The sequence below is a fragment of the Bos javanicus genome, chromosome 10 (assembly GCF_032452875.1).
Source record: "Bos javanicus breed banteng chromosome 10, ARS-OSU_banteng_1.0, whole genome shotgun sequence".
NCBI lineage: Eukaryota > Metazoa > Chordata > Mammalia > Artiodactyla > Bovidae > Bos > Bos javanicus.
The window spans coordinates 16,941,235-16,965,805 of record NC_083877.1 but is presented as its reverse complement, the minus strand read 5'-3'; the positions used below and the strand labels follow the sequence as shown (position 1 = coordinate 16,965,805).

Below are 24,571 nucleotides of genomic sequence, written 5' to 3'. Positions count from 1 at the left end.
TTATCGGTCCTAAATCTTGTGAAGTGAAAACATTAAAGTGACAAAGTGATTCTGTTTGTTTTATAGTATCTAATTGGGCTGCTTTGCAGACCTAATGAGATTAGAGGGAGGAATCGTTCGCCGCCACTGCAGAATAAACTGATACATTGCTACCAGCCACAGGTTTTGAGGACTGTACAGCTTGTCTCTTTTTCTTTTGTTGTTATTCTGTCTTTCCTCTTTTCCCCTCCCGCCAAATGATTATTTGCTAGTATATCGTGGGAAAAAAAAAAAAAAAGAAGAGGGGGGGGGAAAAACCCCAGCAGCCCTGGACTATAATATATATCTATTTATTATATGTCTTTCGGTTAATTCCTGATCTGAGGAGCGCTGTTTTTCACTCCCATGCGAAAGTCACCAGCGGGTAGGGCCTGATTGCTACTTTTCATGCATAGTTTTAGACACAAGAGGGCATTGTGACGTTGCGCCCGGCGGCGCCCAGTCGCAGGCCGAGTCCGGCTGCCCCACGTGGGGGCCCCGAGCTCCCATTGGCCAGCGCTGGGCGAAGCTGCCACATTATTTTGTTACTTTTCAGTCCCTATTTGGAACTGCTCTCGCGGCAGTTCAGACCTCGTGCTCGTCCCACTCGCCTGTCTGTGTGTGGTATCCGCAGGTTCGGGGTACTTTTTTGGTGTGTGTGTGTGTGTGTGTGTGTGTGTGTGTGTGTGCGTGCGCGCGCGCGTTGGGTGTGTGTTGGGGGTGGGGGGGAGTGTCGGGGCGCGGAGAGGAGAGCCGGGCCGAGGCGAAGGAAGGAAGCCGCAGAGCTCCCGGGTCTCGAGCTGCGTCTCCCCTCCAGCGCTCTTCTGCCTGCGCGCTGCGAGGCGGCGGTGGCGGCACCGAGCGCTCCTCGCTGGGGACTCGGCGCTCGAACTGGGAGCAGCGAGGACACCCTTGCGGCGGCTTCTAGTGCCTACTGGAGTTAGAATGCCAGGGCGGTTGATTCCCACCCACTGAACCCGGAGTTTCCTCCTCGGCCCTGGGAAGGGCTTGCAGTGGCGGCGGCGGCGGCGGCGGCAGTAGCAGACGGAACAGCAGGCTTTCCTCTCCGAGGGGGGGCGTCGAAGCGCCAGCGCCGGGCTCCCGCCCTCACCCTCCGGCGCTCCTGCGGCCCCAAGCCGCCACCTCGGTGCCTGCCTCCTTCCTCTTCTCGCCGAGAGCCGCCCCTGGGATCGGACCCGTGCGCCCCGGATGCTGGGGCTGCCCTGGCGCGCCCCCACTCCCGGCGCGACGCGCTGAGTGAACCGGAGGGCGCCCGCGCTTGCCCCAAGAGGGGCCCCCAGAGTCGGGACCCCGCGCCGGACCCGCTGGGGAGACGACGATGTCCGCGCAGTCCCCGGCTCTGACGCGCTCCACGCAGCGGGGGGAAGGCGGCCGGCCGCAGCTCGCGGAGCCCTAGGTGCACAAAGCCCGCGCCCGCCGACGACTTTGCCGCCTGCTCCTCGGCTCTTTGTCTCCGCTTGGTGCGGGCGCCGGATTCTGGGATTTCGGTGCGAGATCGGGCTGGGGGGGCCGGGGGCGAGCTCTCGGTTTCCCGGCCGCCCCCCGCTCGGGTTTGGCTCCCCCCTCCCCCGCACCTCCCCGGCCCGGGCTCTCTGCGCTTCCACGCTCTCGGAATCACGACCCCTCCCTGCCATGTATCCGCAAGGCAGACATCCGGTGAGTAATTGCAACTCGGTTTATTTAAGCATCTATCATGGCAGGGTAAACGAGGCAGTTTATCTGGCACCTCCATTTTGCTTGTTGCTACCTTTATGGTATGTGTGTGTGTGTGCGTGCGTGTGTGTGTGTGTGTGTGTGTGTGCGCGCGCGCGCGCTCACACAAAGGATGGGGATGGGGGGGCGCCGTAGAGAGAGGAGGTTAATTCCGCCCTAATGGCGTGAGGGGCTCCCAGTGTTCCTGGGGAACTGTTTGTTTTCATGCTGTCTCCCGCCCCCTCACCTAAGTCTCCCAACTCATTCGTTGTGTCTCCTCTGTCCCCGTCTTACTTGGGAATAGGAGCCCCTTCGTAAAAGGGATAGGAGCCCCGCGGCCGAGAGGGAGAGATTAGGGCGCCCCCCTCCCCGTCAGGGACCGGAGAAACTTGTTGGGAAGGTTCTGGGCTTTGTGGGAGGCCCCTTTGGCAGAGGTGGGGGCGGGGGGAGACCGGGGAAAGCCGCTGAGGGGCCTGGGCAGCTTGGAGCCGGGTCTGACGCCCCCGCCCCTCCCCTGTCTTGTCCTGGCCGGCTTCAGGCTCCCCATCAACCAGGGCAGCCAGGATTTAAATTCACGGTGGCTGAGTCTTGTGACAGGATCAAAGACGAATTCCAGTTCCTTCAAGCTCAATATCACAGGTAAGGCCTGTGGGGGCCGCCCCGGGGCTGGCAGGGCGGGGGCGTCCCCGCCGCGGCTCCTGCCACCACCCCTCGGGGACTGAGCGGGCTCTCGACCCCGGGGCGGCGGGGCAGCCCGGGCCTCCTCCTTTTGTTTCCCCTTTCCGAGCGCGGCGCCTTAACCCTTTGCTGCCGGCAGCCTCTCGGCTCCCCGTGCCGCTCCGGGGGTGAGGGAAGTTGAGGGATCCGGGCGCGTGCCGGCTCGCTCCGGGTTCTGGGGGTCGCGAGGGGTCGCGAGCCAACGTCAGGGTCCCGGCCCCCACCCCACCCCGAGCCCGGGATAAGTTCATTCGTTTGGCCGCGGGAAGTTTCAAGTTGTTACACTCCCCCTCCCTGTGTCGGGGACCCACGTCCCCCTCCGCCCGAGGCTGCGGGATGAGGGGAGTACCCCCGGGGGTGGGTGTCAGGAAAGTGGCCAAGTGGCTCTGAGACGCCCTAGGGGTTGGGGTCCCAGAGGAGGCTGTGCAGGCCCCAGGCCTGAGCCGGCTCCTCCTGCCCTCGTAGCCTCAAAGTGGAGTACGACAAGTTGGCGAACGAGAAGACGGAGATGCAGCGCCATTATGTGATGGTGAGAGGCGGCTGGGACTCGGCCAGGGTTGCGGGGGCCTGGGGAGCCCTGCCCAGCCTCCGCGGGGCGGCCCCCGCAGCGGGTGTAGTCCGGGTGTGCCATCCGACCCTTTTTCACCAGCCTCTGTCAGCCTGGGCCACTTGGAGGAGGGTGGGTGAGAGGAGGGGCAGAAAGAGAAACCCAACCCCTCTCCCTGTACACCACCTTTGTGCGCCTTTTTTTTGTGTTCTGAAGGTTTCCCTGAGGGCTGGTTGTCCTGTCTCGGGGTTGGATAAAAGTCGTTCTTAGAGACCTCCTGGGAGTGTGTAGAAACTTCTCTGCTCTGCAGCCCTGGGATTTAGCCAGAGTGGGGCATAAGACCTCTCCCCTTCCCTCTCTCTCCCCAGGGGTTCCTGAGAGTGGAGGAGCCTTTTGCCTCCACGCTCACTCAGGGATCACCCCACTGAGAATCTCATGGACCCTGGGGCAGTGTGTAGACGTGTCCTCCCTTTTCCCAGTGTCTCTTCCAGCAAGTTTTAATCTTCTGATGGTGAGGAGGGCACTGGAGGTCCATATGTGGGACTCCCTGCACTGCTGTCCACATAAGAGACCTTGGACACATTGCTAAAGAACTCTGATAGGGCAAGCGGCCCCAGTGTTCACAGGATTGATTCCCTGTTGAACCCGAACGTTGTATAAACAGGATATATGGCACAGGCAGGGCTGGTGGGAGGGAGGGCCCAACTCTTCTTACACATAGGGTATTATTGCACATAGGGTATTCTGTAAGATGAGAACAACACTCCTGAGTCCTTCATCTCTTCAGCCCCTTTGTTAGCTGGCTTTGGGGTTTGACTTAAACTTCTTTAGCAAATGTATCCTAAAAGTACCATTTGGCCAAAGCCGATTCTGGAACACAGATTTTGGTGTTGTGAGTTAACGGCAGTTCTTTTTACTTTTAGTACTACGAGATGTCCTACGGTTTGAACATTGAGATGCACAAGCAGGTAAGTGCTTTAGGATATGTATCTAATTACAGATCCAGCTCTTGACAGGCAGGGTCTGAGGCTTGGTTGAGTTCTCAGACATGTTGAGCTTTTAGCAATCTGAGCTTATGAAGTTTGTCCTGGTCTTGGATCTTGGTGGAGGGGTAAGGAGCAAAAGGCAAGTTGCCCGTTCAGGATCCGCTTTACAAACTCCTGTAACCCAGAGGTGGCTGGCTGCTTTAATCTGTTTTAATGTAAAATTTACAAAAGGAAGGGCAGGAGGGTGTATGTGTGTGTGTGTGTGTTTGTATGTGCATGCGTGTGTGTGTGTGCGCATGTGCAAAAATGTGATGTTCTACCTTGATAAGATTAAACTTCAAGAGTCTTAAAAGCCAGGCTGAGCTGTCAAAATTTAAGGGAACAGGCTACCTACCGCTTAAAAATATAAATCCAGGATGAGTTACAGCCCCGTACCTTACGTATATGAGGCAACTTTCTCATCTCCATCATAATGTAAAGGCTGCCTCGGTCATTCCCATTTTCCAGGGGGAAGCTGAGAGGTGAAGTAACAAGCCCAGGGGCAGCCTAGCTAGGACTTCTGAAATGGCTGGGGGTTGAGCTCAGCTTTGAAATCCTGAAGTCAAACCAGTTTAGCTGGTGTGTGATGGATATGTAAACTACCCTGTATCGTCACTCTTCTAATAACAGTATACCTCAAACTGGGCAAATACAAACACCTTTATCTCAGTGCATATCAGTAACTCTGTCCTGGGCGCTGGGCAGGGCTGTGGGAGAGGCCTGTTTGTATATTTGTATTCCGAGGAGAGGCCGCCTATAGTTTGGCTTGGCCAGCGATTAGCGTTGACTTGGCATGGAGAAATGGCGCGGGCCGGTGGTTCTTTTTAACAATTGGTGTTCTTGAAATCTCAGAAGGCTGTTGACTCATTCTAGCCTTTGGTGACCGTGACTTGAATGGATTTTCTGCTCTAAATGAACAGTGGTTTACAAGGTTTAAATTTTGCTCTTTAAGAGGGCAGGACCCAGGGCAGGTGAGAAGGGCAGGTGACCTCTGGAATGCTTGTAGATTCCTGCCTGCCCGCTCCAGTGGTTTCACAGAGAGCCTTTGGAATCCAGGTTCCTTCCCCCTTCTGGAGGGAACCCCAGTGTTGGGTGAAGGGCAGCCAGAAAGGGGCCTGATTTTGTTGAGGAATGTGGGGAGGCAGTCAGGGATTAGCTTTTTAGGGAGACACGGGAAAAGGCTACCAGGCTTTTACTTCTTGACCCACAAGAATCATAAACAGACACCAGTTTGTAAGTAAAGATGTTTGCCCCCGGGAGTATGGGCTAGAGACAGCCTAACTTGAAGTGGAACTGGCTGGATCCGACTGGTCCATTAAGAATGTGTGAAGTGAAACGGGGGTCCCAGGTGTTCGAGGACTTTGGGCTGTTATGCAAGATGCCACCGCCTCCCATTCTCCACCCCTCTTTTTTTGTCCTCAGTGCTTGGTATCTTGGGTGTGTTTAGAGAGGGTAATTGCACCCAGGTTTAAAATTTATAGCAGCCGTTCTTCTAAAAGCTTCGTAATTAAGGTGTAATATGTCGTTGCATGTTGAGGTCTGCATGGGTGGTGTTCCCTGTGTCTGTAAGTGGATGGTTCTTTGGCACAAAGAATCCACCTTGGCTGTTGGAGCGAAGCTGCTCCTGGAGTCCTGGGCTACTCTGAACCCAGGAAGAGTTATTCACCTTCCTAGTGCATTCAGTGGTAGGGTTTACATAAGAAGCAGCTGTGTGCATCTGGGGCTTCTGGCCCGTCCCCAGACCCTGGGTTCTTAGGAGGAGAATGCCTGAGGTTTGGCGACATGATCTCATTTAATCCTCTGAGCTGCCAGAGGGAGATAGATGTCTTCTTTGCCCCCTTTTTATAGGCGAGGATACCGAGGCTTTAGGGAAGCCAGGAGGGCAGAGGTGGGACTTAAACGTGGGCCTCTGGCTTCCAGACCGAGCACTTTACCTTGTTTGCCACTCACCTTTGCCTTGGAGCCTCAGCTCCCACTTGCTTCCCAGCAGGACTGTCTGTGCTCTGAGCACAGTGCCTTTGCTGGATTTACAGCAACCTCTGAGTTGGGTGAAATCGCCCTGTGGCTGTGTAGGAACAAAGAAGCAAGGAGGTGAAGAAACCCTGCACTAAGAAATGCAGTCCTGACCTCCTGGGGCTGGCCACCTCCCTAGGCTTGCGAGGGTTCTGCAGAAGAAAACCGGCCACTAATTGTAGTGTGGGTCTTGGGTGCATTTGGCGGATGGTGGTTAGGCCTGAGCAAACAAGTTTATCAGCTGACCTGTTTAGCGGTTGACTGGTGTTTTATCTGCACACACAATCAAGTGACTGGAGTGCTTGAATTATTCATGCAGTGTCCTGCCCTCTAGACTTGACTGTTCGTGTGATTACATCTGCCTGGAACAAACAGGCTGGATTCTTCATCTTGAAGCTCAGGGGTGGGGGTGGGGACTGTCTGTACTTTTATATAATAGATGATCTCCAGAGCTAGCACCTTGGGAAGTGTGGCAGCCCTCAGCCAGCTCACACACACATGCACACATACACACATGTGTGCACACACGCACCCCTCTTACCAACACCACCACATATTTTTTTTCAAAAGCCCTTCTTTGCTGGCTCAATGGGAAATGCCTGTTAGTTCGGAACCTCAGGTTCTGCCAGACGGGCCTGAGTATTGACAGAGGGCAGCTGATGAGGTACGTGCAGCCAGTCTTTATTTTACTGAGAGGTTACACTTACTGTGGCTGGTTCCTTTCCTGGCCGTTTCTCTGTCTCCCTCTGTGTTCTTTCTCCAAGCTGTCGAATGAATCCCAGAGAACACAGTCGATGGTTTCTCCTCCCCTTCTCGGTTTCCCTCCCTAATTGTGGCAAAGCAGAGATTACAGAATCATGGGCCTGGCCTGAGATTTCAAGAGGTCACCCACCTCCTCCAAGCCTCTGCTTCTAGGCAGGATGTCAAGGGTGATTCAGCAAGGCCAGGGAGGTGATGATGGCTGGCCAGCTCATCAGTTCCCATCTTGTTCCCACAGAGGCTGACACTCTCCAGTGTCAGCCACAAATCACAAAGCCAGCGTAGAAACAGGCATTCCAGAGCGATTGTAGTGCATAGGGTTTGAGGCACTGATGCTCTGAAAAGCTGGGTCAGGCTGCCTTTTCACCCCTTGCTGGTGATCACTGAGGTTTTGGAAGAACACTGGAGGCCTATTGATTTGGGGAATGTGTCATGCCCCCACTTTCCCATCACCAAGCAGCCCTTCCTCTGACCTTCTGTTCTAACTGGGAGAGCCCTTTGGCTTCTACTGCACACCTTTCAAGGTCCAGATGAAGGAACTAAGGCCCAGGCAGGGGGAGCTGAGGTTTCCAGATCCATCCAGTCCAGTAAGTTACCAGAGGAGCTGCTGTTGCCGCTTTTCCTCCCGACCCAGCTCTCTTAGCAAAACTCAAGAAATGGAGAGTGCTCGTGTATTAACTAATAGCACTCTGTGTCTTTAATTACCATTGCTGCTTTCTGCATTATTATCTCAGGAGGTTAAGGCTACAGACCTGGCGACACCGAAGTCCAAAGTCCCCCATTTCGGGTTGTATAACCATATCAGCTGAATCTCTCTGCCTGCCCAGGGTCCTCTTCTGAACCGCCAGCTATTTGCACAACTAATGATTCATTGCGCCTGGTAATAAACACAATGTATAACTAGCAATCCCGGAGATAAGGTTCACAGGTAGGGAAAGGTGATAGAACCTGTGAATCTTTCACCTGAGGATGGGCATGGCCATGGGGGTGGCCACGGACATGGCTGAAAAGGAAGATGGAACATTTTCATTTATTACTTCCCCTCTCTGGGCCCTCACACCCACATAAAAAGGGGCTTGGGCTGGAAGACCTTCAGGCATAACATCTTGAAGTTCTGTGGCCACTGTAAAGGTGTGAGGAGCGAGAGGGGACCAGCAAGTGATGAAGTTACCAAAACCCTGCCCAGGAGTCGAGTCAGTCTGGGTAGGGAGAAGCTGGGACACTCAAATTGAAGGGGATGTATTTCTTCATACTAGGGCAGTCCCTGTTTTTGTGGCATCTGAATTGAGCTAAGAAAAAATACCTTTGAGTATCATTTATTTTGGTCAGAATACCGGGATCCGGGAACCCCTGTAAAGCCTCAGTTTCCTTCTGATGTTTTTGCCTTGTTGCTCTTCTCCAGAGCTGTCTCTCCTCTCATTCTCTTCAGCAGTGGAGTAGGGTATCTGCCTCGCTCCACCTTGGGGTCCACCAAGTTGAAAGCTCCCTTCACCTTGTCCTGACCACCTAGGAAGAATCTGCCCCCTGGACCCTCAAGGCTGCCGTCCATTCCAGCCTTCTCTGGACCCCATTGCTTCTTGTTTATGGAGCTGTCAGAGTGAGGGTCTGTGTGCTTTCTGGCTCTTTTCCTTCTTATCCACGCTATTATTGAAATGATCTGGGAGATGGGCACGTGGTCCCTACCGATCATGGGTACTGGTCCTGGGTGGGGACCTTATTGAAGACTCTTCATGAATCCTGCCGGACCAGGAGCTCCTGGAGGGGCACAGAGCTCCTCTTTCTGTCTGTGGCTTCCTCCTCCCCCTCGTACAGGAAGGCCTAGTCTGTGTCAGAGGTCCTTTTTTTCCTTTTTGTTGTTGAAGTCAGTCAAGGGAGGGATTCCCTTTTTCTTCCTGTGTGGGGAAGATGTTTTTCATCTTCTTTGTACAAAATCCTGGGATACCAGGGAAAGGTAGCCCAGGCCAGACCTCAGTGGGGTGTCCCACTGATCCGCATGCAGAAAGTCTCAGTGTCTGTGGGGAGCCCCTCTTTTGAGGTCTCCTGTGTGTGCTTTGCACATAATAGGTGCTCAGTAAACACATTGCTTTTTCTTTGCTCAGGATTACTGTCAGAGGGTGGAATTCCCATTCCCCCAGCCTTGTGAGTAGGAGAGGGGGAGTTGCTCTTGCGGGGCTTCCTGCTACTTCCTCCTCTGGCTCAGCATCCAGTTTCTTCATCAGTCAAATGAGGGGGTTGGACTGATTCCCAAAACGGGTATTAGGGGCTTGGGATGTGCTGGGTGTGGGCTGGGGCTGGTTTCACAGACACCCTTCCCTCCTCAGGGGGAGTTGGGCATCTAAATGAGTCATTGCAATGCAGTGAGGTAAGTGCTAACAGGGCCAGTGTCACGGGAGGAGCACCCTGGGACAGAGCTGCTCATTCTTCCTGGGAAAGGGGAGTCAGGTCAGAGAAGACTACACCAGCGAAGACTACACTGAAGGGCTGTTACCTGAGCCGAGTCTTAAAGCGAGGGTTCATTAGGCAGGCGCCCCCGGAGGCTCCTCTGAGGTGGCAGCAGCCCTTGGAAACACGGGGCTATGTGTCCCGGAAGCCACAAGTCCACAAGTCTTAGGAACTGGCAGTGGGGGGGAGGGGAGGAGGGACTCCACTTGGGGTGGGAGGCGAGGTGGTGACATGTTGCAGCGAAGTGATCTCCAAGGCCTCTCGGCGCTCACACTCGCTGCTCTGTGGCTCCTCCGTCCCCAGATGGCTCTCTAAGGCTGGCCCGCGTCCATCTGCCGGGCTTGGGGGTGGGGTGGGGGCCGCTCTCTGCAGTCTGTCTCCCTCCCCTGCTGGCTACCCCACCATCATCTGCTGGTTTGAACTTTATCCCCCAAAGTGGCATTGTCTTCTCGCTCATATTGGTAATTCTGTAATGACTGGTTATGACCCACCCCCTCCCCCATATTTAATTCTCATCAGCCCAGCTCTCCACTTTGCTATTAATGATAGCAAGCCAGCAAAATAGCTTTCAACATGCCATTGACAGTCTGGTTTAAGAGAGCACTTGAAGTAGTGCTAGACAGCTGAAAGCACCCGTAATTGTGTACCAGAGTGAGAACTGCACGCTCAAGGGCCTTGTTTTTATATGCTTAAAGGGACAATATCTTGTTTTCAACAAATGCTCTCTGAGACTCACAGCCAAGATGCGCTCTCTCCCCTTCTCTCTTTGCTTTTTTCCCTTGGCTTTTGTTTTTTTTCCTCTTGCCTTTCAAAAGAAATGTTCCCTCTCAAGTTGAGGCTAAGGAGAAACTTAGGGAAGGGGGGGTTTCCTGCCGCCACAGAAGTAAGGTCTGGGTACCATCCACTGCAGGCAGCCTGTGGGGTATGCGGTGGGGGTGGGGTGCCTCCCCTGAGGGTCTTCTGGAGGAGGTTACCGGGGGAGTTGCTGTTCTCCCCAGCAGTGATGTAGAGTTCTTCCGTGGGTAAGGATGTTGCCTGGTGAGCGTGAGGGTAGAGCGGGGCAGGCTTCCAAGATGTTACCTTGTCACTGTGGATGAGCAGGCAGAGACCACCTGAGGGAGAAAGGGGTCAGCCTTTGGGGAGTCAGATTAGAACCCTCTAAGCCCTTGAAAGCAGATTTTAGGAGGCCCTTCTGTACAGAGGTCCCTCTGAAAATCATGAGGATGAGTAGGGCAGGGACCTGCCTTCTCCAGGGGACGTTCATCCCAGCTTCAGGGATTAACAGGGGGACCCACTGACTCAGCTCTGAAGATTCTGCCCAAGAACAAATACCTCCCTCCACTTCAGCCCACGACATCATGACTTTAATGGTGCAATATCTTTTTGAGAAGGGGTTCCCTTCACTGCTGTAGCCAAAACCTTCCCTGACCCATTACAGGGTGAAGGAAGAACAAAGTTCCTAGCAGTGGGGCTGAGATGACCGGGGAGCCCTGTTGGGGTTGAGTCTGGCTGTGGCTGTGGCCTTGTCTCCTTAGAGGGGCCCCATTTTGTTCACCTGCCATGCGAGGGACACAGGTGGGATCCTGGGGCAGCTGCCGCCACCTCTAGACACTGCCAAGAGAAAGCCTTTATGAAGACAGAGTGAAAATTCTGATCTATAGTTAGAGACTATAATAATACAGGCTTTCACATTTGTGGAGCACTTGTTTGCAAAGCGGATAAGACATTTTTGTCTTAGAAACCTAAACTCACAGCCACGTGGGTCCAGGACAAACACACCAGGAGGAAAGCGTCAGAGCGTGTCAGGAAAGGCCTGGGGTGTGAAGATGACCTGTATGCTCAGGGTGCCACCAGTCTGTGTTCCTAAACTGGGGCTGGGGTGGGAAGGGAGCGTGTGGAGCAGCAGTGAGCTGTGAGCGCCTCGAGGGACAAGACCACTTTGTATCACAGAGGCTCCTGAGCCTGTCGTGGGTGCACAGTGTGCATTTTGTGGGGGACTCGGACTGTTGGGCTTCCATGGCGGCTCAGGCCAGGAAAAGAATCCGCCTGCAACGCAGGAGACCCTGGTTTGATCCCTGGGTTAGAAAGGTCCCCTGGAGGAGGAAATGGCAACCCACTCCAGTATTCTTGCCTGGGAAATCCTGTGGCTAGAGAACAGGCCTGGTGGGCTATAGGGCTTCCCTGGTAGCTCAGTTGGTAAAGAATCCGCCTGCAGTGCAGGAGACCCTGGTTCGATTCCTGGGTACGGAGTATCCCCTGGAGAAGGGAATGGCTACCCACTCTCACATTCTGGTCTGGGGAATTCCATAGACTGTGTAGTCCATGGGGTCGCAAAGTTGGACACGACAGCGACTTTCACTTGACGGGCTGCAGTCCATGGGGTCGCAAAGAGTCAGGCATGACTTAGCGACTGAGCACGCACAAGCATGCATAGACCAGGACTGTTACATTCCAGTTTTTTTTTGGAGGGGCTCGCTGACCCTGTGTAACATCGTTCTGGGAATGTTGCAGGCTTTCTCAGGTTACTGAGAGAGGCCTATGGCTGCGAAAGTCGTGATTGTAGAAAGAAATATGTCATAAACCTGTATTTTAACGTGTCTTTAATAGGCTTAAGCGCTTCCCCGCTTCCTTTCACATGACAGGACAGTGTGAGGGGAAGAAAGGAGAGGGGTGAAGAACCAGATACTTGGGAAGGATGATAAAGCAGAGGTATGAGGGGATAAGGAATGGGGAAGAGCCAGGAAAGCATGCTGCATTTAGATTATAGGAGGACCTGAGCAGCAGGAAGCAAGGGTTAATGGCTTGGAGGTAACTTAGTCAATGATGCTTGTCATGCCTTAGCTATCTATATGGGCCTGGAGTTCCAAGTGCCAGGGCCTTATCTCATTGCCCTTTTAAATCCTTGATAACCATTGTTCACAGCTCTTCGACTTTTTTTTTTCTTTTAATTCCAAATGAGAGCTTCTTAGTTTGCACTGGAAGGCTGCGTCTTCCATCAAACGCAGAAAGAGTTCTTTCCAACTCTTTGCAACAAGGGGCAGGGGAGGTGATTCTTCCTGCCTGGTCAGCTGGGGAGGCTTTCTTTGGTTTTAAACGCCTTCACCACCCACCCAGGTGAGGACGGTGTGATGAAGGGTTGGAGGAGGGACCCCTACCCAGTCTCCCAGGGCTTCTTAAAGGAGAGCAGTTAACAGATCTGTTCTCCTCCTGGTTTGAAACTGAACATCCTGGCAGATGCTTTGGGAATCAGTGGTGATATCTGCTGGGGAGGAGCAAGGCAGTTTAGCGTGGACTGGGGAACCAGGACAGGAGTCCGTCCTCCAGCTGGGGTGGGGCCGGGTACAGGCTCTGTCAGACTTCCTGCCCAGGAAGACGTCGGGCAGACTCACGGGCCTGGGAGAAGCTGTGTGCATCTGCTAAAGTCACTTCAGTCATGTCCAACTCTGTGTGGCCCTATGGAGAAGCTGCAGGTGATACCAAATGGTCTAGAGTGAGGGGCTGAATGGTCTGGTGGGAAGACAAACAGATGAGATGGGGCAGATGGAGGCGGTGAGCTGGCCAGGGCCTGATCGGTCAGTGGGTGCTTTAGCATCTCCTTAAACCCTTCCTCTGACAAGAGACAGGGACTCTTCCTCAGAGCTCCGTCACCCATGGAGAGTCTTGCTTGGCCTAAAAGCAGGAGTCCGAGGGCATGACTCTGGAGGGACTGAGGTCCAGGGACCCTGTCTCCCAGGGCCTCACACTTCATCCCAGGGAAACAGCTCTCCACGAAGCCAGCCAGAAATGAGGAGCATTAGAGCCCCAGAGAGGCACATGCCCTTGCCAGGGTCCTCCCCCTGTCGGCTTGCCTCTGGCTGTGTCACTTGGGAAGTGTGTGTGGCACCATGGAGCTCAGTCTGCAGGAATTCCTTAAGGTGGTGGCATGTGTGTGTGTGTGTGATTGTCTCTCTTAGCCTTTTTTTTTTTTTTTTTTAATTTATTTATTTGTGCTGGGACCTAGTTGTGGCCTGTGGGATCTAGGTCCCTCACCAGAGATGGAACTGAGGCTTCCTGCATTGGAGCTTGGAGTCTTAGCCACTGGACTACCAGGGAAATCCCTCTGTTAGCCATTTTTTGGTTTCTCGTCTCTTACCTGATTCCTACCCACCCTTCTCAAAGGACCACCTTTCCCTGGCTCTCCCTCTCTGTCCCTCGGACCACATCCCTTTCTCAGTCCTCTGGTTTTGCAGGAATATTGGGCATTTCCCAGGCCTCCAGGTGATGCGTCATTGATAAACCCTTTTTCACAAAGGTGCCAGTGGAATCAGAATTTCTTCATTAGAAGTCAGTTGGTTCTCAAAGGGGGGATCCTGGGAAGTTAGGGGCAAAGGACCAGGATCTGGGAGCTGGCCTGACCTGGTGGCTAAGAGACAGGCTTTGGAGTGAGACAAACTTAGGTTTGAGTCCTCAATCAGGGTCTACTGGCTGTGCAACTTGGCGGCCCGTTTGTCCTCTGTGAACTTGAATTTGTAACAGAGGTGATGAGGATGCCTGCCTCCCTTTAGAGCAATGTTGTCTGATAGAACTTTCTGCAGTCATGGAAATGCCTGTATGGTGGCCACCAGCCCCATGGGGCTCTTGAGCCTTGGAATGTGTCTGTTGTGACCGAGGAACTGAGTGTCAAGTTGAACTTTAGTGAACATTCACTAGCCATGTGTGGCCGGAGGCATCATATATGGGCCTGTGCATTTATAGAGTGTTTTGAGGATGATGTGAGATGATGTATATTGACTCCTCTGTGTGTGGGGAGATCTCACAAGGGCTTCTCAAAACAGGACAGTCCCCAAAGCTGCCAAGGCCTCAGAGAGCGAGGACCAGCTCCTTGGTGTTGCTGATGTTGTAAGACTTCCCAGAGCCCTTTCTCATTTGTGACTGGTTGGCTCCATCATGCCAGCCCTACCGTGTAGACACCTTAAGCCCCACCTCACAGTAGGAACACGGATGTTTCAAGAGTTTAAGTGGCTGGATTGCGGTCTCACGGTCGACTAGGGGTGGGTTCAGAAGTGAGAACTAGGCTTGTTTCATTTGGACCAATGATCTTTATCCAGAGGCCACATCAAGGTGTGGTCTTTTGTGGTCTGCCCACTGGCCCACCTCCAGACCCACCTGTGCGTCAGGGCTTCAGTTCCAGTGCTGGGAAGTCCTCAGAGATTTTAAGAATTCAGTGAAATGTAAGTGTCAGTGATGCATAGACCAGGGTTTCCCACCCTGCCCGTGTTGGCATTTGGGGGCTGGATAATTCTTCGTGGTGGGGTTGCCCTGGGGTGTTTAGCAGCATTGCTCTACCTCCTAATTCCAGTGGTACCACTTCAGTTGTGACACCCCAAAATGTCCCCGGGGGAGCCAAAGCTGCTGTGCTTGAGAACCCATGATGGAGGAGGAGGAAGTCTGGCTCTAGGGCCACTGCCTTGCTGTGTGACCTTGGGCAGCCAGGCCCTCTCTGGGCTTTGTTTTCTTCATCTGTGAAATGAGACGGTGAATGTGCTGGTGGTTTGGGAGGAGGCCAGCCTGAGAGCGAGCCGATGATATAAACAAGTTCTTAAATACCTGATCTTGATTTTTAAGGCCTATGAAATGCCACCACTTCTGCCATCTTTGTCTGGGGAACCGAGGCCCCTCTGACACTTTTAAACTAGGAAAAGGACGTGCTCTTGGGTTTTGAACTTGGTGGTGAGGGTAAAATGGGGCTGTTTCTGCCCACGGTCAGTCTGTTAAGGAATACTCTGACATCCTGCTTTCCCCTTCCTGCCCCCCAGGTTTCCCAGAGAGCCCCATCCTTAAAATTCATAGCCAATAGCCAATGCTTCATTTGTAGCACTGACCTTACAGGGAGACCCCCAAAATTTAACGAGCTGCCTCTGCAAGGGTAATGTGACTTTTACAGCCTGTTGAGGGGCAAAGGGAGATTTGCATAATGTTCCAAGGGGGATTAGGTGGCTGGGGGTTGCCATGGCAACCCCACAGGGATGAATTGAGAATTTTTCCTCCTGGCAGGAGTTGGCCAATGGAGTCTGGGAAGGTGGGGGAGGGAGGCTGGGGGTTATCTGAGGGGAGGGGAGGGAGAGATGGGGAGGGGGTTGGTGGGTTGGTCGGTTGGTCGTGCCTGGGATGAATGGACAGTGTTGGGAGAAGCTGTAATTTGAAAAGACTTTCCCTGTTCATCTACACAAGCAGGCTCTTTGAGGACCATTCCCTGGAGTGGGGGTGGGAGGCAGGCAGAGTTTAATGTGTTTTAGAAACCAAGAAATTAAAGTGAACAAATATTTAAAGATTATTGGATCTTGTTAACAGGAAGCCCGGTGGATGGAAACTGAGAGTCTGAGAAATGAAAGCCTTAGAGGCAGAGAGGGACTTGGCTGTCAGATTTCCAGGTCCCTCCCATGGAGTGGTGTCCACCCCCGTGTGTCTGTAGGGTTGGAGTTGAATGCTGTCCAGGACAGGGTACTCACTTGCATACAGCACTGAATTTGGTTTTGAGAGCACTGACTATTATCCTGAACCCAAATCTGCCTCATTTATGCAACGGAAGCTGAGGTCCTAGCACAGGACACACCTGGGGCAGGCATGCAGGTCTCTGGACATTGCATCGCCAGCTCTTTCCAGGGTTAGTGGCCTAGACACTAACTCTGTCCCTTCCACCCCCGCCACCCACCACCCCGAACCACTCCCTCACTTCCTCACTTAGCATCACCATTCCCAATTCCCTTCCTCCCTGGACTCTTGGCAGAAAATGTCTAAGGTTTCTGGTGAGCACAGAAAAGGAAGGTGAGACTCCTTTCAGCGGAGCACGTGGCAGGGTCACGTCACGCCTAGGCCCCCAGACTCCCTCGCCTTTCATCTGCCCTTGCCAGATGAGGGCTGCCATCCTTTCTCTGTGTGAAGGGCGTGGGGGCCAGTGTCAGAGGCCAGCCCCCGGCAGCGTCCCTGCCCTCCCCCAGGAGACAGATCCTCAGGGTCATGCCAGGGCTGGGCCTTTTCTTGTTCCAAGCCCTCCCGGCATAAAGAATTCAGCAGGCTTCCTCGGAAGCATAAATATTTAATGGCGTTGTAGTTATATATAATTTGATCAATATGTCAGTGCTAAAAGGGCCTTTAAGGAGGCTCACCTATCATTGAGTGATCTGTGATGTAAACCTCCCCGGCCCTCCAGGAGCAGGGGTCATTATCTCCCTGGCTGCTAAGTGGGTCATTTATTCACCCCCTTCTTAAAGATACCGTGGAACTGTTCTCTTGTTGAGCCTGTACATGGTAGGGATGGAGTGGGGCCTGGGAGCCCCGCCCCAGCTTTTGCTGGAGGCCTCATCCCTCCCTGGACTTCCTTTTCTCTGGTGATAAAACACCCACTTATTTTATTTCCGTGCTCTCTGAGTTTGGTTCGAGGAGAAACTGCCTGGCAAGGAATTTCATCTTGTAGTCCAATAATCGAGGGCCTATCAATTTAGAATTGCCTAGGAAATGCAATGGGATATTTTAAGGTAAAATTGCTCGGATGCATTGTTCTGGAATCTTCTAATATTTGATTGCTGGGTGACTGTGGCACCTGGCCGCTGGCGCTTCCAAGGCCTTCTGCGCAGCCTCCAACCTCTCCCTCTGCCCTTGTGATGTTACTTCAAGGTGAGATAGACTAACTTTAAACACTCCAGGACATATGTCAGAGAGCTAGGTAAAACCCGATTCAAATTCAAGAACCTCAGAGCAGACTGAAGTGGCCACCTCAAACGTACATGCTTCAAGAGGCCCAGCCACCAGGGTGTGACTTTTCAGAGGTCACATGGCTTGTCAGACAGGGAGCTGGTGAGAAAGCCAGCATTCCACATGGCTTGGAATATAACTCAGGGTCTCACGTAGGTATCTTTTCCTCAGCTCATCTTTCTCACACACATCCACAAACGCATCTCCAGAATCACACAGCTCTTTCCAAGAGCCTGCATGGTTGTCCGGTGAAGAAGTCCTTGTTTTAGAAGCGAAAGCAGGGACCTAGGAGCCGCCCCTTGGCTGCCTCACAGGGAGGCAGTGGTTTCTTCCTGCTGAATGAAACACCTTGAGCCCTTTCCTGGCTGGCTGCAGCTCCTTGTGAATCATGCAAAGAACCCAGACAGGAGCAGCTGGACACTCACAGATGGGATAGGACATCCCTGCTTTTGCCCGTTCTTGACTGTTGTGGGCAGTTTGGCTGATGGACACACTCGAATGGTTCGCGTGCCATGAAGACTGGTCCTGAGGACCAAGCCCCAGCCAGCCCCAGTCTCGCCCACACCACTCAGCATCCATCCACATTTCGAGGTCCATCCACATTTCAAGGTGGCTTGCCTCTTTGCTCGTCCTTTAAACTCATGCTCGGCTCTACTTTTCTGAGCTTTCTGGAGGAATCCCTGTGTCACAGAGCAACTTGGGAGCATTTAGTATTCTCAAACTCTAAACGATGGCTCTTGGATCTTATTATCGTCCCCCTGTTTTTGCAGACAATAAAATTGAAGCCCAGATGAGGGAAGGGATTTGCCCAAAGCCACGCAGGTCATTTCTGTGTGGCTCAGGGTTCAGAACTCTAAAGCAGTCAGGTTCCTCTCTCTCCTTGTTTGTATTTGGCTGGTTAGAATGAAGGTTAGAATGAAGTCTGCATTTTCTAGACCTGATCAGTACCTGGCAGTTTAAGTACCAGAGAGAGAGTCTCAGGGAATTGGCTGTCAGCTGTTTCTTGAGCAGGCATTTAAATTAAAAGAAAAGCCAAAGACTGGCTAAAGGCTGCAGGCCAGGAGCAAGAGGCTGCTGAGGGTGTGGGGCAAGAGCAGGTTCCATCTCCCTTAAGTGTCCTGGGTCAAAGGTCAGAAGGATGGGAACTGCAGCAAATGTGAGTGGCCGGCTGTGACTGGAGCAGTGTACTTTGAGAAAGCCCTCTCTTTATAGCAGGATGCTCCGAGATCCTGCTACAGTGAGGAGATGATTGCGTGAATGGGAATTCCTAAGGCACGCTGAGCAGGCAGCTCTTGGGGAAATTACACTCGCCCCCTACTATCCTGTGTTCCGACATTTATTTGCTTAACAGTCTCGATGGAGACGTGGGGCAGATGTTCCTCCCGCAGCCAGAGCCAGTTGGGAGCGCAGACTCCGGATTTCGCAGGATCTCTGTGCACGCCTCTCTGTGTTGAGTAGATTAGTTCCTTCTGAGGAATGATGTTTTTCCACCAGCAAAGCTGCCTTCTTTGAACCACACTTGAAAAGAAACTTTGAAAGGCAGTACCAGGCTCCCCAAACACCTATTTCCAAAGGAAGCCATCCTCCGGCTGCCTGGCACTCGCCTCCTCCCAGGTTCCCCTCCAAGGCTCTGACTCGAAGGCAGAGGCTTTGCTGAGGCCGAGATGGAGGGGAGGGTGGAGGTCTACCCCGTGAGCCCCAGCTGCCATATTGATAACGGGATGCCCGGCATGCCACAAATAGGCTCTAGTTCCAATTTGTGATTTGTGACCTGTCCTGATTGTTAAAGCCACACGTCTTGATTCTTTTTTTCTTTCCTTTCTTGGAAGTGAATGTTTAGAGCTTGTTTGAATTGGATCAAATGCTGTTTTAACAGCTGTTCTAATCGGAAATGCTGTCAATTATTAACCCTGACAGTAGTTTTTCTTTCAAAAATGCTTCTCTGAGCTCTCTCAAAATGTCGAAATTTGGCTTCTTGGTAGGAAGTCGTTTAGTGAAGTTGCTTAATTACCAGGCGTCAGTTTCTCCATCTGAAAACTGGAGATTTATAGGAAGTGCCTTTCCTATAGGGTTCTTGTGAGCTCACACATGTAAAATGCTCAGAACAGCTGGATCTGTGGATGTTAGCCATTATTATTGTTGTTAAGAGTGGTTCTGTTAGGCCAACTTTGTATTTGCAGAGCTTCCCGTCCTCAGTTACCACCCTCAAAAAAATAAACATTAAAGAATTAAAGTCATTTAGGGAACAATTTTCCTGTTCATTCTCTGGCCCTCTGCTGTATGCTGAACTCAGGTTTGGATTGGCCTGTGTGCTTAGTTGCCCCGTCGTGTCTGACTCTTTGCAACCCCGTGGATTGTAGCTGCCAGGCTCCTCTGTCCATGGGATTTCCCAGGCAAGAAGACTGGAGTGGGTTGCCATTTCCTTCTCCTGGGGATCTTCCCAACCAAGGAATGGAACCCACTTCTCCCTTGTCTCCTGCATTGCAGGAGGATTCTTTACCACCGAGCCACGGGTTTAGAGATGACCAAGGCTCAATTCCTGCTTCCATGTGGTGGGGAGACCAGGAGGGCGGTGCTGCCCATGGCAGGGGACAGTCCCAGCTGGGAGGGATGGGGTTTGCATACTTTCTCCACCCCCACTTCCCCCCAGAAAGAAGTCCCCAGACCCAAGAACAGGGACCAAGGGTGACACCGCCCCCTCCCTACCCCTCAGCCCTATGGATCCTGACCCATGATGGGCCAGAGGCCTTACGGCCCCTCAGCCCTATGGATCCTGACCCATGGTGGGCCAGAGGCCTTACGGCCCCTCAGCCCTATGGGCCCTGACCCATGGTGGGCCAGAGTCCTTACGGCCCCTCAGCCCTATGGATCCTGACCCATGATGGGCCAGAGTCCTTACGGCCACTCAGAGAAGCTGGTCTTCACTGAGTCTGGGCCCCAGGGGAGAGCCTGAAGGTTGATATCCCAAGCCTCTGGAATATTCTGTATCTTGTTCTGCTGACTCTTGGTTGACTTGTGGGGTTGAGAGGCAAGAACTGTTCCCCGTGGTGGAAAGGAGAGATGAGAGGCGACTTGCTCTGAGTGACCCAGCTGTGGTCATCTTGTAGCCTGGATGCCAAGCCTGGAACCAGTTGGAGCTCCATGAATCCCAGTAGGTTGTTCCTCATAACCAGAGGATGCTGGGCTCTGGACCAGGCCCTGCAGGGGAAGATTCCACCTGGAGGCAGCCTATGGCCACACGTTTGCTAAAAGATGCGGGGAAGGGCAAGGCTGGCTGGCTACTTCTTATTTTGTCCCTTCACCTAACAAAATCTTGACACTTGACCTGTTTGCTAGAGGAAGTAAGCAAAAGCTAGGACTCCTTTATGGGCTTCCGAGGTGGCGATAGTGTAAAGCACCTGCCTGCTGATGCAGGAGATGGAGGAGACCTAGGTTCAATCCCTGGGTCGGGGAAGATCCCCTGGGGGGAAGGCATGGCAACCCACTCCAGTATTCTTGCCTGGAGAATCCAATGGACAGAGAGGAGCCTGGCGGGCTTCAATCCAAAGTGTCACAAAGAGCCAGGCACGACTAAAGTGACTTAGCATGCACACACAGGACTCCTTGATAACCACCCACCTTAAAGATGGTAAGACCTATAGTTACTGAGTGGGCCAAAGTGACAGGGAAGGTTCAGAGCCTGCCGCCTGCCTTCCTGGCTGAGAAGCGGGCAATAGCTAGGGACCCGCTGGGTGCCTTGTGACTGGTCTGGCTTAACCACTACTTGAGGGGCTGCCTGCTCCATCTCCCGGTTGTAGGTCAGCACTTTGTCCACCACTGTCCCTCTCCCTAATGCTGCCCACACTGAGGCAGGCCCACATCCCCAGCCAGGGGACACTGTAATATGAAGTCTTGAAACACACATGCAGGGAAACCAGTGAGATTCTTTTGTCTCTAGATTTTACTGGGTATCTATCATGTACCAGTCTCTGCTATGCCAGTCATTTGAGGTAAGAGACATTGGACCAGTGAGCTCCCTAAGCTCATTGGTAAGGATGATTTATTTTATTTCTCTTTGCTTTGTGTTTTAAATAAAACTTTCTAGTCTTATTTGGCGCATAAACATGTGACAGGTGAGTGATTATGTTGTTCTATACAGGTTTGGACTGAGCTGATTGTTTCCAGAATTCCTGACATATACAATTCTGACTCTTATAATTTCATCTCCCTTTCCCACTATCAATCAATGTGGGAGAAGAAAAAGTGAAAAGAAATGAGAAGGGGCCCTGTTTTGGACTAGAACTCTTTCCACTTACCTAGATTAATAATTTATACAATAGTTAGTAATAGTCCCAGGAGCCTTATAAGTATGAATGATGGGCATCTAGTGGGCAGAGGCCAGGGCTGCTGCTAAAAACTCTACAGTGCCCGGAGCAGCCCCACCCAACAGAGTTTTCTCTGGCCCCAAATGTGTGTAGCGTGGCGTCTCAGGCGGCTCAGTGGTGAAGAATCCACCTGCAATGCAGGAGACTCAGGCTCGATCCCTGGGTCGGGAAGATCCCCTGGAGGAGGAAATGGCAACCCAGTCCAGTATTCTTGCCTGGGAAATCCTGTGAATAAGAGGAGCCTGGCAGGCTGTTGTCCATGGGGTCACGACTGAGCACATATGTGGCTAGCACGGATGCTGTGACAAACCCTCCTGTACAGTGTCCTTGCTGAAGTAAACCCCAAAAGTACAGATATGGCTGTGGTCCCTCCCTTGGAACTCAGCCAAGGATGCGTTTGGAAATGGGACCATTATTGGCACTGGTTGGTCCAGGATATGAGGGACAGTCTTTCGCACCAAAGACTTGCTTTACCCCCAGTGCCCAATCTAGAGTGTTCCGGGAGAGAGCTGTGATCTGTGATCCCCACCCAGGAGCCCCTGCTGCTCTGGACAGGGGGGTCTGTGTTGGAACCTGCACTGCAGCCAGCAGCCCCGGGATGTGGGCCCACAAAAGCCCACAGATTCCTAGCCTGAGACCCATCTCTTCACCAACCAGAGGCATCTTCATCAGTGGCTGGGGACGGGTTGTGGTGGGGGGTTGGGGTAGTAGGAGTGCTGGCCCCACGAATTCTCCTTAGGGCCCGGGTCTGCTTGTAAGCCTTCAGACAGCATTGCTTTTACTTTAAATGCACAAGCATTTCTCATCCGGAGTCATTTGACATGCAGATGATCACAGATTTTTAAAGGCTGTTGTCATGGTTTTGTCTCTCAAAGATTGCTATGTGCTGATGAGAGCTCCGAAGCCAGCTCTGGGACCTCAGTCCCGGCAGCCTTGGGATTCAGAATGGGGTAAGAGAGGCGATGCTGAGACTCGTCTGTCAGTGGTCCTCAGCCTTCCTGTCTGGACTGTTAACCATTTAGCCCCACTCTTTTTTCTTTTTTTTAAACCATTCTTCATTTGAGATGGCTCACATAGATGGATGGCAAAAACAGTTGATTTTTTCTTTCTTCTTTTTAATTTTTTTAATATTTATTTGGCTGTGATTTATTTGGGTGTTAATTGCAACATGCAGGATCCTCAGTCTTCATTGCGGCATGTGGGATCTAGTTCCCTGACCAGAGACTGAACTCAGGCCCCTTGTATTTTGAGCGCAGTCTTAGCCACTGGACCACAAGGGAAGCCCCCAGCTGATGTTTTTCTGAGTGTGATCTTTTCTGGGGTGTTAGGGGTGGGGTAGAGAATTGATCTGCCTTTCTGTGATCAGCTTAGATGAAGGGCTAGGGTTCTGATAGTTACGTCCTGAGCAGCATCTTAGAGAAGGCAAGGCTTGCTCTCTCCAGAAGAAAGCATCAATGGTGGGATTTCCGGCTGGACAGCACTAGAAGGGCGAGGGATTGGTCTGCAGGGGGAGAGGCAGCAGTGGGAAGTGGGAGTGAGGGAAACCCTCTCAACTGCACATCAGTGGGCATGAGGCTAGCCCCAGGGAGCACTTGGCACATGCATCCGGGGGTCTTCCACCACCTCCTGATGTGTCTGGGCGTCTGAGAGTCTGAATTGCAGTTGCCCGTGGGGCCACCGGGCAAAGCAGTTCCTTCTCACCGCGCTGCGTCCGCTCTTATGAAAGGTTTCACCGCAGTGGGTGGTATGGGGGTTGTTCTTGTTTAGCTTTGCATTGTTTTGGTTAGGGCTTCCATTCCAGAGGAGGCGAACTGTATACTCTGAACCAAACACGGAGACCACCTCTGATAGGAAATTGGAGCTCCTGGAAATTGGGTTGGTTGGAGGGAGTGGGAAGGAATTGCTTCACGCTGTGGATTCAGCGAGGTCTCCTGGCAGGAGGTCCATAAGAGGGTGGAAGGACGGAGCCTGTCGAGGGCCTGTGGTTTGGCGGGGGGTTGCCCTTCCACAGTCTGACATTTTGGCGACTTGATTTATTTGCCTGAGCCTCACGCAGTCTCTTTCCCTTTGCAGACAGAGATTGCGAAGAGGCTGAACACGATTTTAGCACAGATCATGCCTTTCCTGTCACAAGAGGTAAGACCTTCTTTCGCTTTGTCTTCTGTGCCTTGCCAGAGCGGCCGCTGTCCATCCGTTCACGTGGACAGAAGTTGACAGCCTGGGGCTTTACAACCTTCTCTGGCAAATCAGAGGGGCCGTTTGCTCCTTCTTCCGGTGGAAGCTGTTCCCTGCTTCTGCTGAGCCCCAAGAGGAGGGTCCCGGCCTGTGACGGAGCCACAGTGGGCAGTGGGTACCTCTGCCTCTTCCCATTTCCACCCTTCAGCCCGTCCAAGCCAGCATTCCCAGCCTCAGCTTCCCCATGCCCCAGCATCCACGCCTGGAGACATCTAAGAGCAAGGAAGCCTGCCCAGTCAGTGCCAGGAGCCAGACCCTCGGGGGGGAACCACTTACCCAAAGGTTCTGACTCATCAGGGACAACTGAGTCAGTCACGTCATCTTTAAGCGCTTTTTCCAGGAGACTCCCCCCTGGCCCCTACCTGAGACAGGGCTGGACTGGAGGGCAGTAGGAGAAAACCCTCTCCAAGGAGGCCCCTTGGTGCAGGGCAGACGGGTGGGCTGCCCAAGAGGGGCCTGTAGAGCTTACTGCAGCTCGGACAGGCCTGCCCTCCAGGCCCCCTCCACCTGCACTCCCTCCTAGGTGCTAGGTGTCTTGAGCGAGAGTACTGACCCTTACCTGATTGAATTCCTGTAAGAGCAGGATGTAAGTGATGCCCTCGGGTCTTGCAGCCAGTCAACCCCAAGGCTGAAGGGAATGAATGCTCTAAAAAAGATTAAAAAAAAAAAAAAGACTTAATTTTTTTAGAGTGCTTTGAGGTTCATAGCAAAGCTGAATGGACAGTACAGAGCTGTCCCCTAGCCTCCCCACCATCAGTACCCCACCCTGGAGTAACGGATGAACCTGCCTCACACGCCATCAGCATCCCAGCATCTCAGCGTCAGCACCCGAGTCCATAGCTTAGATCAGGGTTCATTGTGCCACGTTTGCCCACGTTTAGACACATGCTTTTTTGGTTTGTTTTCTGTTTACATAGATACAGGTTGAGTATAGATACATGTACTTTTCTTCTGAACCCTTCGAATGTAGTTGCAAACATCCTGAAAACTCACAGCATTCTCCGTAC

The 24,571-nt window shown here is 52.7% G+C and overlaps 1 protein-coding gene across 12 annotated transcripts in view; it reads left to right on the top strand.

Moving 5' to 3' along the window:
- Window positions 1-563: 563 nt before the first annotated feature.
- The window catches only part of TLE3 (TLE family member 3, transcriptional corepressor), a 48,332-nt gene continuing 24,324 nt past the window's right edge, over window positions 564-24,571 (top strand). For 7 of the 12 annotated variants that reach the window (XM_061430226.1, XM_061430220.1, XM_061430221.1 and 4 more), the window contains exons 1-5: window positions 566-1,695; window positions 2,270-2,370; window positions 2,914-2,977; window positions 3,919-3,963; window positions 23,403-23,465. In XM_061430226.1, coding sequence (XP_061286210.1) covers window positions 1,672-1,695; window positions 2,270-2,370; window positions 2,914-2,977; window positions 3,919-3,963; window positions 23,403-23,465 — 297 coding nt within the window. In that variant the 5' untranslated portion in view covers window positions 566-1,671. Of the gene's footprint in view, window positions 1,696-2,269; window positions 2,371-2,913; window positions 2,978-3,918; window positions 3,964-23,402; window positions 23,466-24,571 lie in introns of those variants that run through there. The other 5 variants (XM_061430225.1, XM_061430215.1, XM_061430224.1 and 2 more) reach the window with 4 other exon arrangements.